The sequence below is a fragment of the Mustela putorius genome, unplaced genomic scaffold (assembly GCF_011764305.1).
Source record: "Mustela putorius furo isolate JIRA1106 unplaced genomic scaffold, ASM1176430v1.1 tig00003869_pilon_pilon_pilon, whole genome shotgun sequence".
In the NCBI taxonomy this organism is placed as follows: domain Eukaryota; kingdom Metazoa; phylum Chordata; class Mammalia; order Carnivora; family Mustelidae; genus Mustela; species Mustela putorius.
Window position 1 is genome coordinate 30,883,094 of NW_025422021.1, and position 11,508 is coordinate 30,894,601.

General features: G+C 48.5%; 1 protein-coding gene across 4 annotated transcripts in view; it reads left to right on the forward strand.

The window, feature by feature from the left end:
* LOC101679820 (high density lipoprotein binding protein) overlaps positions 1-11,508 on the forward strand; it is a 72,480-nt gene that overhangs the window by 52,212 nt on the left and 8,760 nt on the right. For all 4 annotated transcript variants that reach the window (XM_004743783.3, XM_045066635.1, XM_045066633.1 and 1 more), the window contains exons 12-19: positions 1,476-1,615; positions 2,791-2,895; positions 3,022-3,135; positions 4,238-4,324; positions 4,453-4,584; positions 7,793-8,011; positions 10,886-11,107; positions 11,195-11,413. In XM_004743783.3, the coding sequence (XP_004743840.1) occupies positions 1,476-1,615; positions 2,791-2,895; positions 3,022-3,135; positions 4,238-4,324; positions 4,453-4,584; positions 7,793-8,011; positions 10,886-11,107; positions 11,195-11,413 (1,238 nt within the window). The remainder of the gene's footprint in view (positions 1-1,475; positions 1,616-2,790; positions 2,896-3,021; positions 3,136-4,237; positions 4,325-4,452; positions 4,585-7,792; positions 8,012-10,885; positions 11,108-11,194; positions 11,414-11,508) is intronic.

Genomic DNA, 11,508 nt, shown 5'->3' on the forward strand with positions numbered 1-11,508 from the left:
AGTCAGGAAATGGGCAGAGCACGAACACATTTCTCCAAAGAAGACATACAAGATGGCTGGGGTTCCTGGGTGGCTCAGTCAGTTAAGCCTCTGCCTTCGGCTCAGGTCATCATCTCCGGATCCTGGGACCCAGCGCCACATCGGGCTCCCTGCTCAATGAAGAGTCTGCTTCTCCCTCTCCCTCTGCCTTGGCCGCCATTCGGGCTCGCACTCTCTCTCCCTCAAAGAAATAAAATCTTAAAAAAGACAACATACAAATAGCCAGCAGACACATGAAAAGATGCTCAACATTATGTGGCATCAGAGAAATAAAAATCAAAACCACAGTGACCTCATACCAGTCAGAACAACAGATGCTGGGGAGGATTCAGAGAAAGGGGAACCCAGTTACACTGTTGGTGGGAATGCAAACTGGTGCAGCTGCTGTGGAAAACAGGATGGAGGTTCCTCAAGAACTATTACAGAGCTACTCTACAACCCAGCAATTGAACTACTTGGGTTTTTATCCAAAGGATACAAACATAGTCCTCTGAAGGGGCACCTGCATCCCAGTGTCTAGAGCAGCAGTGTCCGCAACAGCCAAACTATGAAAAGAGCCCAGATGTCCATCAACAGATGAATGAAGAAAAAGTTGTGTGTGTATATACACACATGCATACACATGCACATAATGGAATATTACTCAGCCATCAAAAAAGTGAAATTTGCCATTTGCAACGATGTGAATGAAACTAGAGGGTATTATTCTAAGTGAAATAAGACAGTTGAAGAAAGACAATTGTATGATCTTACTCATATGTGGAACTTAAGAAACAAAACAGGATCGTAGAGGATGGAGGGAAAAATAAAATCACCATAACAGACCCCTAATCGTAGGAAACAAATAAAGGATTGTCACTGGGGAGGAGGGTGGGCGAATGGGGTAACTGCGTGACGCATGTAGGAGGACCCGTGATGGAATGAGCACTGGCTGTTGCATAAGACCGATGAATCACTGAACTCTACTTCTGAAATTAATAACATAAAATGTGTTAATTAATTGAGTTTAAATTTTAAAAAGCTTTCTAATGTTTCACAACGCTCCTGGTGAAAATAGTAGTTATCAGTGAATGTAACTTTTCTGATACCACATAATCAAATGTGTCAACAACATATTTTAGTAAACAAAAAAAGAAAGCAGCTTTGGTCTTTAAAGTATTCTAAAGCCCCAGCCATAGCCCAGAGCAGCGAACCCTCATGGCCTGAGTGGTCCCAGCCATCAGTCACATGACGCTGTCAGGGTGATGCCGACTCGGTTGGTGCAGGTGCAGACCACAGCTCGTCTGAGAGAATGGAGAGTTCTTGGTATGGTGGCTTCATCTCCCTCTTTGCAGGATGGCTGATGAGGTAGTTTGGCCCTATTCTGCCAGGTTGTAGTCACTGACAGAACTTAGTTGATTCTGAGTCCAAAATGTGTTTCCTTTTGTATTCTTAAGTAAACAGAATCAAAGACCAGTATAAGGTGTCCGTGCGCATCCCTCCTGACAGTGAGAAGAGCAACCTGATTCGCATCGAGGGGGACCCACAGGGTGTACAGCAGGCCAAGCGGGAGCTGCTGGAGCTCGCCTCTCGGATGGTAAGACCTACAGTTGGGTCCTGCCCTGGAGGAGCCCACGGACCTGTGTCAGGGCCTCTGTGGACTAGCATTGTTCTCACCTGCAGTGCTGCAGAAGGGGAATCACCCGCTTGGGAGTGGCTCTGCGGCAGGGGTTTCCGCCTTGGCCAAACCCAAGTCTCTGATGCTTGAGGGACCAATTCTGAAAAGCACCCAAGTGACTCCCACATGCAGCTAAGGTTGAAAATTCCTGCTGTGTGGTTGTCTGCAACTCTGAGGGTTGGAGGAGAGGGGGGCATGAGTTCTGTTCCTGGGGCTAAGCTGCCAGCACTGGTGTGTTTTTCTGGAATGTGAGAATCAGATGCAGATAACCATGTAGCAGTGATTCTCCAGTCTGGCTGCATGTAGGGGTCACTGGGGTGCCTTTCAGAATCCAGAGTTACCTACTGGGTGAGTGATTGTAGCTTAGCACAGACACGTGCAGAACGTCAGTAAAGCCTCAGGCAGGGCAGTGCATGTGGCTCATTGGGGCAGGGAGTGAGTCCCCTACCTCCACTTGCACTGGTGCCCAAGCCTGGAGCCCCCTGAGGCCCACTTCTAACAGTAGACTTTCCCCTGTCCTCAGCTGCAAGTCAGCATGTGCGGCCTTCGTCTGGCCAGGGCCCCTTGGTCTGGGGTGTCTTGTGCCTGTGTTGGACTCCTGAACCCTTGTTTCTCTGTCAGCCTGATGCCAGTCTGATCCAGAATCTCCCCTGAGTCTTTTCAGACGGTTGACTGGTAGTGTGTTTTCCTTTATTCTGGCTCTGCTGCTGCTTTTGTATTGTGACATTTTAGTGAGACCTGGGGGATGATGAGAACTATGCAAGTTCATTATTCTTTCTTAATAATGATCTGCACAGAGCAGCGCTCTGAACCACGCTGTGTTCAGGAAGGATCCCTGCCCATCCTGCAGAGTGTGACACCTCATGGTCTCTTGTTCTTGTCAACACAGAGGCTCTAAGTGAGCCGCTGTGGTGATGAAGGCCACCTGCTGAATCACACCTCCTAGCAGAGAACAACGCGCAACCCTATTGTTGAAGAGAGCAGGTGTCCTCTAGTGGCTGATGACTCCCAGGGATGCCACAGGCGGGTGCTGTGCTCCCCGGGCTCCCAGGAGCCTCCTGCTCTAGTGTCATCTCCTTGCATTATGTTTTTAGGAAAATGAGCGCACCAAGGATCTGATCATTGAGCAGAGATTCCATCGCACAATCATCGGGCAGAAGGGTGAACGGATCCGTGAAATTCGTGACAAATTCCCAGAGGTAAAGGTTTCCCAGTGGCATTCTTCAGCCCTCCAGGAGTGATTGATTGGCCCTTAAAGAGAGTCAGTGTTTTAGAATCTAGTCTTTACCAATAACTGAACTTGAATTTGTGATGATTTGTTCCAGGTTATCATCAACTTTCCAGACCCAGCACAAAAAAGTGATATTGTTCAACTCCGAGGGCCGAAGAATGAGGTGGAAAAATGCACAAAATACATGCAGAAGATGGTGGCAGATCTGGTAGGGGATGTTTCCTATCCTTTGTTGTGATGGCGCTGCTGGTGGCAGAGAGACCCGGGGGTGTGTCCCATCAGAACTCCTGCTTCAGGGGGCATTAACTTGGTCTGCCCTCGACGGGGGCAGGGGGGCACCGTCCATCTTAACTGTAGGTGTTTAGACTGGCCGACTACTGTTAGGAACTTCAGTGTTACATGAGGTTCAAGGCGGGTGCCAGGCTCCTTGTTTCCTTGAGGGACCTCCAGAAATCTGGATAAACTTGGAGCGCCTGGGTGGCCCAGCTGGTTAAGCGACTGCCTTCAGCTCAGGTCATGATCCTGGAGTCCCGGGATCAATTCTCGAATTGGGCTCCCTGCTGAGCTGGTAGTCTGCTTCTCCCTCTGACCCACCACCTGCTTATTTTCTCTCTCTCTCTCTCTCTCTTTCTTTCTCTCTCAAATAAAATCTTTTAAAAAATAGAAGGAGAACAACAAAGCTGGATAAACTGTCCCATCCAGTGAGGAAAGAGATTGCATAGGCAGTATGAGAAGCCATTTACTGATTTACTATTTGTTTAAGCTGGAATGGAAACCAGCAGTTTAAAGTACGGAAGGGGGTTATTGATGGGAAGGCTGCAGATGGGCTCCTGCTTCTGTGTTTCTCATGGGGCTTGCACTGAGCTCACCACTGCCTCAGGTTGCTGATGGGGGTGTTTCCAGCACAGAACTCATTCACACTGCCACGGCGTGGTGCAGGCTAGGAGTAGCAGGGTCTGTGTGCTCTGGACTTGCTTCTCTCAACCTGGTGTCCAGGATTCCCTTCTCTACCCAGAATGTCTGTTGAGGGTGCCCGACACATTGCTTCTGGGTTATGGAACTTGCACTGACCACGTGGCGGGTTCTGTGGAGAGCTTCTTTTTATAAAGGGGGCATTGCATCAGTCAGCTGTGGCTTGCCAGGTTAGCTCGTCCCCCAGCTAAAGGTCAGAGGTCCTAGTGGGAGACAGGCAGGATCTAAGTTGTGTGTTTTCTAATAGCAAATCCTGTCATTTAATACTCCCTCACAGATGAAGGGATACGTCACTGTCCAGCATGATGGCTAATGGTGCAACCCCTTTTGTTTTTAAGGTGGAAAATAGCTATTCAATTTCTGTTCCGATCTTCAAACAATTTCACAAGAACATCATTGGGAAAGGAGGTGCAAACATTAAAAAGGTGATCAGCCAGCTTGTCTCCTGAATCTTGGCGCCCAAAGCCCTGTGCCATTCTGGCTTAAACTTCTGGCCCTGGGGTCCGGGTGTCTCAACTGGGAGGTCCCTTCTCATGGTCCCGTCTCCTTGTAGATTCGGGAAGAAAGCAACACTAAGATCGACCTTCCAGCAGAGAATAGCAATTCAGAGACCATTGTCATCACAGGCAAGCGAGCCAACTGTGAGGCCGCCCGGAGCCGCATCCTGTCTATCCAGAAAGACCTGGTAATGGGGTGTTGTGTGTCAGGGCATGCGCCAGGGTCCCCATGGTCTCGTGTCATCAGCTCTCCCCACGCAGTGCAGGCCCATGGCCAGGCTCCTGCCACTCACCTGGGGCTGTGCTTATCATGAGACTTGAGCAGTATGAGACTTGAGCAGTAGCACTGGATTTGAATGCTTGGAGATCATCCTGTCCTGAAGGCATAACAATCTTTTTTTTTTTTTCAATTTTTGGAAAATTAACATTAAGAAGCTGCATGTTTGAAGTATGCAGTTTGATAAATTTTGACCTATGTTATACATGCATGGACTCTCCACAGTCAGCATATGAGCCTATCCAGCACCCCGGTGATGTCCCCGTGTCCCTCTCCAGCACCTCCCTCTGTCCGGCCAGCCCCCCCAGCCCCCACCCCCACCTGTCCAGCCCTTCGTTGGCTTTCAGTCACGGGCATTGTGGGGTTTGCTACACGCTGGTACAAAGGAGATCATGGTGTTTGCTCCCACAGCTCAAGCTGTGCTCACTTGGAACAGCTGGGATGAGATGTATCCGTGTCGTCCCGTCGGTTTGATTTTGTTGCTGGATGATAGGTCCCTGCATGCCCAGATCTTACTTGTTGCTTAAGATTGGTAGCTTTTCTTTCAAGGGGTTTTTACTTTATCTAGGTTGTCAAGGTTTTTAGCATAAAGTTTTTCATAATTTTCCTGTGCTGTGCTGGTGTCTTTCACGTTCCTGATATTCCTGTAACTTACATCATTATAAAATTACCTTCTTTTACCCCTGATAGTAGTCTTTGTCCTGAAATCTATATTTTCTCATCAAAGTGGGTTTCTTTTAGGCTTTTAGAGAGTGAGTGGGGGAGGAGCAGTGGGCGAGGGTTAAACAGACTGTGCTAAGTACAGAGTCCATCACAGGGCACGAGCTCATGACCCTGAGGTCATGACCTGAGCCAAAATCAAAAGTCAGCCCTTAACCGACTAAGTCATCCAGGCTCCTCAGTGTCTGCCTTTTCAATGCAGATGTTTACATTTAATTCCATGGTTAATCTGTGTATCATGTATTATGTTAAATATTTTATTACACGTTTAATGAATGTGATTAAATATCAATTTTTTCATTTTTAGAATTGTGGAAAATACACATAACAAAATTTACCACCTTCGTGTACAGCCTGGGGCATGAGCGCATTCACACAGCTGTGTCCCAGCATCGTCTGCCTCACTTTCTCACCGCCCCACATAGAAGCTGTACCTGCAGGCCTTGCCCCTGGTCATGGTGGCCTGACCAAGCTGTCTTGCATTTGTTTTCTGTTTGTCCTGTCTACTTTGTTCTCTTTTTCTGTCTGCTTTTGGACTTAAGAGAATTCTCTTATTCCTCTCATCTCCTCTTCTGGCTTATTGCATAGAACTTTCCTTTTTGTGGTGGTTGTAGGGTTTTTAGTGCACATGCACTTGGGTCCTGTCTCCAGGTGACCTTGTGCCCGTTGCAGTGCAGCCTGAGAAGCTGCAAGACCCCTTTTATCACCTGAGCCCCCATGGCCATGTCCCCGGCCCCACGACATTGTGCTGTTTCACACTGGCTTCCTACATTCAGGATTAAGTAGTAAGTCGGGTCCTACGGTCAGAGTGTGTTCATGTTGGGGATGAAGTGCCAGACCATCTTCCAGTGAGCCTGTGCCTTCCTGTGCTCCCCGTAGCAGACCTCAGACTGGAGGTTTTCTTCAGGACTTAGAACTCTGCTTCAGGACCTTCATGGCGTTTCTGAGGACATATCTGAGGTCCTCCTTGGCCTTACTCCTCTGCACAGACTTCCTCTGACTGTATTTAGGGGTGTATCACAAGCATAAGCCTTGTGCAAGTTACCACGTGTCTGGGTGTGCTTTTTTCATGTTGCTTGGAGTTCACTGAGCTTCTGGGATCCAAAGACTTTAGTGTTATCAAATGTGGAGAACCTGGGGTCATTATTGATTTATTGATTTTTTTTAGAGAGTATGTGCAGGAGCAAAGGGAGAGGGAGAGAGAGAATCTCAAGCAGACTCCCTGGCGAGTATAGAGCCTGTGGGGCTTGATCTCATGACCCTGAGGTCATGACCTGAGCCAAAATGAAGAGTCAGATGCTCAACTGACTGTGCCCCCAGGTGCCTCTGGAGTCATTATTAAGTAGTTTTTTTCTGTCCTTCCTGTTAGGGACTCCAGTTACTTAGAGCTAGGCAGGCTGGAGGTGGTCTTATGATTCACTGGTATGTTATGTATGTGGGTGGAAAGAAGTGGTATTTTCCCCCATTAGTTTCTTTAAATTCATTAATTTTCTGTAATGTCTAATCTGCCTGTAATCCCATCTAGTGTGTTTTTCATTTTAGACATTTTCACTTGTAGAAGTTGAGGTGGAATAGTTTGTTTTTATACTTGACATGCCCAGTGTTTCCTTTGTTTTTGTTTTTACCATGTGTGCAGTTGTGAAAATGCTTGTTGTCATGTTCCCAACCCACTGGTTCTAAAGTCTCTGTCACTTCTGGGCTATTTTCTGTTCTTTCCTCATGGAGGAGTTTCTCCTGTTTTTTTTTTTTTGAATGTCTGGTATTTTTCTCTTGGCTGCCAGAAGTTAGGAAGTCTACTTGGATGGATGCTGGATATTTTTGCATTCCTACCAATGTGTTCGAGTTTTGTTAATGTACTTTAATGAATTACTTTTCTCCTTTTTGGAGTTGCTCTTAAGACACGTGCCTGGTCTTGGGTGTTCCAAGTCCTGGGGTGAGGCCTCCTATACCCAGTGTCCTACAGCGTAGACAGTGCTGTGCACTACAGTCCCTTCCCCCTGGTGATGGCAGCATGGGAGCAATCACCAGTTCACGGGGTTTCCACCAGTCCTAGTCTGCCCAGACTGTCAGCTCTGTGTCCTCTATGCGGGGACTCAGCCAGGGGACCGTTGTCCTGCTCACCTTTTTTGCTTCCCATCTCCAGTGTCTTGAACCCCATTGTTTCTCATGGGAGGTAAATCTGGAGGCAGAGTTTTAATAGGAAAAGCTGACAATCTGGGCATCTTGGTTGTGTCTCTGCTTTATGGTGTCGTATGGAGACATTCCTTCTCACCATGTGAACAGCTTAGACCCCATCCTTCACATCCTCACATATGGACCCACACTCACAAGGGCTCCAGACCCCTCTGCAGTGGGCATGCCGCCATGTGTCCCACACCTCACAGACTGTGTCATTTCAGGCCAACATAGCCGAGCTGGAGGTCTCAATTCCGGCCAAGCTGCACAACTCTCTCATCGGCACAAAGGGCCGCTTGATCCGCTCCATCATGGAGGAGTGTGGTGGGGTGCACATCCACTTCCCGGTGGAGGGCTCGGGAAGTGACACGGTTGTCATCAGGGGCCCTGCCTCGGACGTGGAGAAGGCCAGGAAGCAGCTCCTGCACTTGGCTGAGGAGAAGGTGAGCTTCACGCCCAGGAGTGGTGGCACTGCATCTCTCCCTTGCTAAAAATCCTCACCCCACTCTGGCAGGTCAGAATATTGCTTCAGACGCCTTTTTTTATCTTTGATTTTGCCACTGCTGAACAAAGGGCCTTCGTAAGGCCAATGCCTACTTAAACAATATGGAGAATTTGCTGTTTGCCTTAGTGGATTTTTGGTTTGGGGTTTTGTTTTTTTTTTTTTTTTTTTTTAAGATTTTATTTAAGATTGAGCGAGCACAAGCAAGGGGAGCAGCAGAGGAAGCAGGATAAGCAGGCTTTCCCACTGAGCAGAGAGCCCGATTCGGGGCTCGATCCCTTAACTCTGGGATCATGACCTGCTGAAGGCAGACGCTTAACCAGACTGAGCTACCCAGGGGCCCCTGGGTTTTTTTTAAAAGTATGATTTATAGACAATAACACATGCCTTTCTTAGCATATACTTGAGTTTTGATGAGCATAAGCAGTCAGGTGACCCCCACTGCAATGAAAATGTTTTGGCATCACGCCTAAAATTCTGTGTTGAGTCACCTTTGCCCCTTTGTGGAGCCCATGTTGGGTATGTTTCTGGACCGTGCTGTGCTCCTGCGCCTCCGGAAGGAGGGTAGCTGGCAGAGCCCTCCAGCTTTGCACTTTGTCACACTGCTCTGGCCATCGTGCATCTTTGCCTTTCTCTGTGCATTTGGAATCCACTTAACAGTTTCTAGGGGGAGGTCCTGCTTGGATTTGGATGGGACTATGTTGAATCTAAGGATCAAATTGGGAAGAACTGACAGCTCAGGAGTTTGGAGTTTTTCAGGCTGCGTTCTTAAGTTTTTGTTTTTTTTTTTTTTTTTTCAAAGATTTTATTTATTTATTTGACAGAGAGAGATTACAAGTAGGCAGAGAGGCAGGCAGAGATAGAGAGGAGGAAGCAGGCTCCCCGCTGAGCAGAGAGCCCGATGCGGGACTCGATCCCAGGACTCTGAGATCATGACCTGAGCCGAAGGCAGCGGCTTAACCCACTGAGCCACCCAGGCGCCCCTGCGTTCTTAAGTTTTAAGTCTTTAATTTTTCATTGGTGCTTTGGAGTTTTTAGCATGTGGATCTCATTTATATATTATTCAATTTAAATTCTCACTATTTTGCTTTTTAGCATTGTTGTAATGGTGCTTTTTAATTCATCTTAATGTCCAGTTACTGTAGCATATAGAAATATATCTGATAGTTTTATATTGGTTTTGTTTTATGCATTTGGCTTAAAGTTCAGTTACCAGTTCCAGTAACACTTTTTTATGGATTCTTGTGAGCTTTCTGTGTAACACACATCATCTGTGAATAGTGGAATTCCTCCCTACCGGATCCGTATGATTATAGGTGTGGTCTTCCTGTGTCGCTTGAGCCTGCAGTACGGTGTCGGTGTCGGTGTCGAGGAGCAGTGGTGAGAGGGGATGGCCATGCTTCATGGGCGAACTTTGTGGGGAGTGCTCAGTCCCTCACCAGTGAGTGGGAAGTGACCTAGGGGTCTCCCGAAGGTGCTGTCAGGTTGAGGAAGTTCCCTTCTGTTAAAAGTTGGCTGAGAGCTGCTACGGGAATTGGGAGTGGGACTTTGTAGGAGGCTTTCTCTGTATCTGTTGACACGAGAGTGAGGTTTCTCTTTTTTTTAAGCATACGTATTAGATTTTTTTAGGGTCTTTGTGGGGTTTTTTGTTCTTTGAAGTTTAACCAACCTTGCTTTTCTGGGATGAGCCCTACTTGGTTTAGGTGTACTACCCTTTATCATTTTGCTGGGTTGGGCTCACCTACCTCGTTGCTCATTGACTTTTTAGTAACGCTGCTATTTGCCAGTGTCTGGGTCAGAAGACTAGAAGATTTTCTTGGAGGTGTTGGAGAAACCAGCATTTAAAAGATAACGAAGTTTGTTTGCATGTTGGCAGACCTTCTTTTCTTCTGTGTTTCTTCATGCTTGTGTGCCAGGTTCCAGAATACAGGGAAGGCGAGGAAACAGCATTGTGTGTGTCTGAGTCAGCCTAGAGGTGCACGTGCGCTCCTGGTGAATCTGCCAGAGGGGCTGGTGTCCTCAGCAAGGTCATCATGTTGGGGCCTTCACTGGCGCCTGGCTTCTTTTTTTTTTAAGATTTTAAAGATTTTATTTATTTATTTATTTGAAGATTTTATTTATTTATTTGACAGACAGAAATCACAAGTAGGCAGAGAGGCAGGCAGAGAGAGAGGAGGAAGCAGGCTCCCCGCTGAGCAGAAAACCCAATGTGGGGCTTGATCCCAGGACCCTGGGATCATGACCTGAGCCGAAGGCAGAGGCTTAACCCACTGAGCCACCCAGATGCTCCTCGAGCCTGGCATCTTGGTGTCATGTGAGGGCCTTGGTCAGCTTAGGTGGCTCTAAGACTGAGACTGGGCCTTGCTGTTGGTGTGTGGGCTCCCCTGTAGCCCAAGCAGAGGAGGGCCTAGACGGGGAGCACTCTTTTGGACTTTCAGGAGGAATAAGAGTGCCGTGCCTGGGAGTGGGGCTGGCGGTCCCGTGGGCTTACCTGCTGTGCAAGTGTGCCCCTTGTCCCCTAGCACCCCGAGGCCGTACTTGCCTAGTCCCCTCTAGGTGGAGAGTGGCTTACAGGCTTAGGTCACTGCTGGTAAATGGCAGGACTGGGGCTAGGAATCTAGGAATGCACATGCTCCAAGCCATCTCAGTGTCTGGATGGCTGAGGGGCCGTCAGTATTCCTGTCTGGGTATCTATCCCTTGGTTTTGGTGAGGCTTGATAGCCACAGGCCTTTGTTCTCAAGGCCCTCTTACTCACCTGCTCGGGGCACCATGCAGGTAGCATCAGGCCAGTGTATCTGGGGTTGGTTTCCACAGCAAACCAAGAGTTTTACCGTCGACATCCGCGCAAAGCCAGAATACCACAAGTTCCTTATTGGCAAAGGGGGTGGCAAAATCCGCAAGGTACGTGACAACACGGGAGCCCGCATCATATTCCCAACGGCCGAGGACAAGGACCAGGACCTGATCACCATCATAGGGAAGGAGGATGCTGTCAGGGAGGCCCAGAGGGAGCTGGAGGCTCTCATCCAGAACCTGGTAAGGTCCAGTGGGAGCTGCACTTTGGTTGTCCTGTCAGGCGTGGTTGGCAGGGTCATTTACTTTTGCCCTCCCTCCGTGGTGCAGGATAATGTGGTGGAAGACTGCATGCTGGTGGACCCCAAGCACCACCGCCATTTTGTCATCCGAAGAGGCCAGGTCTTGCGGGAGATTGCCGAAGAGTATGGTGGGGTGATGGTCAGCTTCCCACGCTCGGGCACACAGAGCGATAAGGTCACCCTCAAGGGTGCCAAGGACTGTGTGGAGGCGGCCAAGAAGCGCATTCAGGAGATCATCGAGGACCTGGTAGGTGCCTTGGAGGGTGATGGGGCTCTTAGCCCCAACAACCAGGGCCAAGGCGAGTGGCTAGGGGCTCCCTGAGCCCTGAAGTGGGCTCCTCT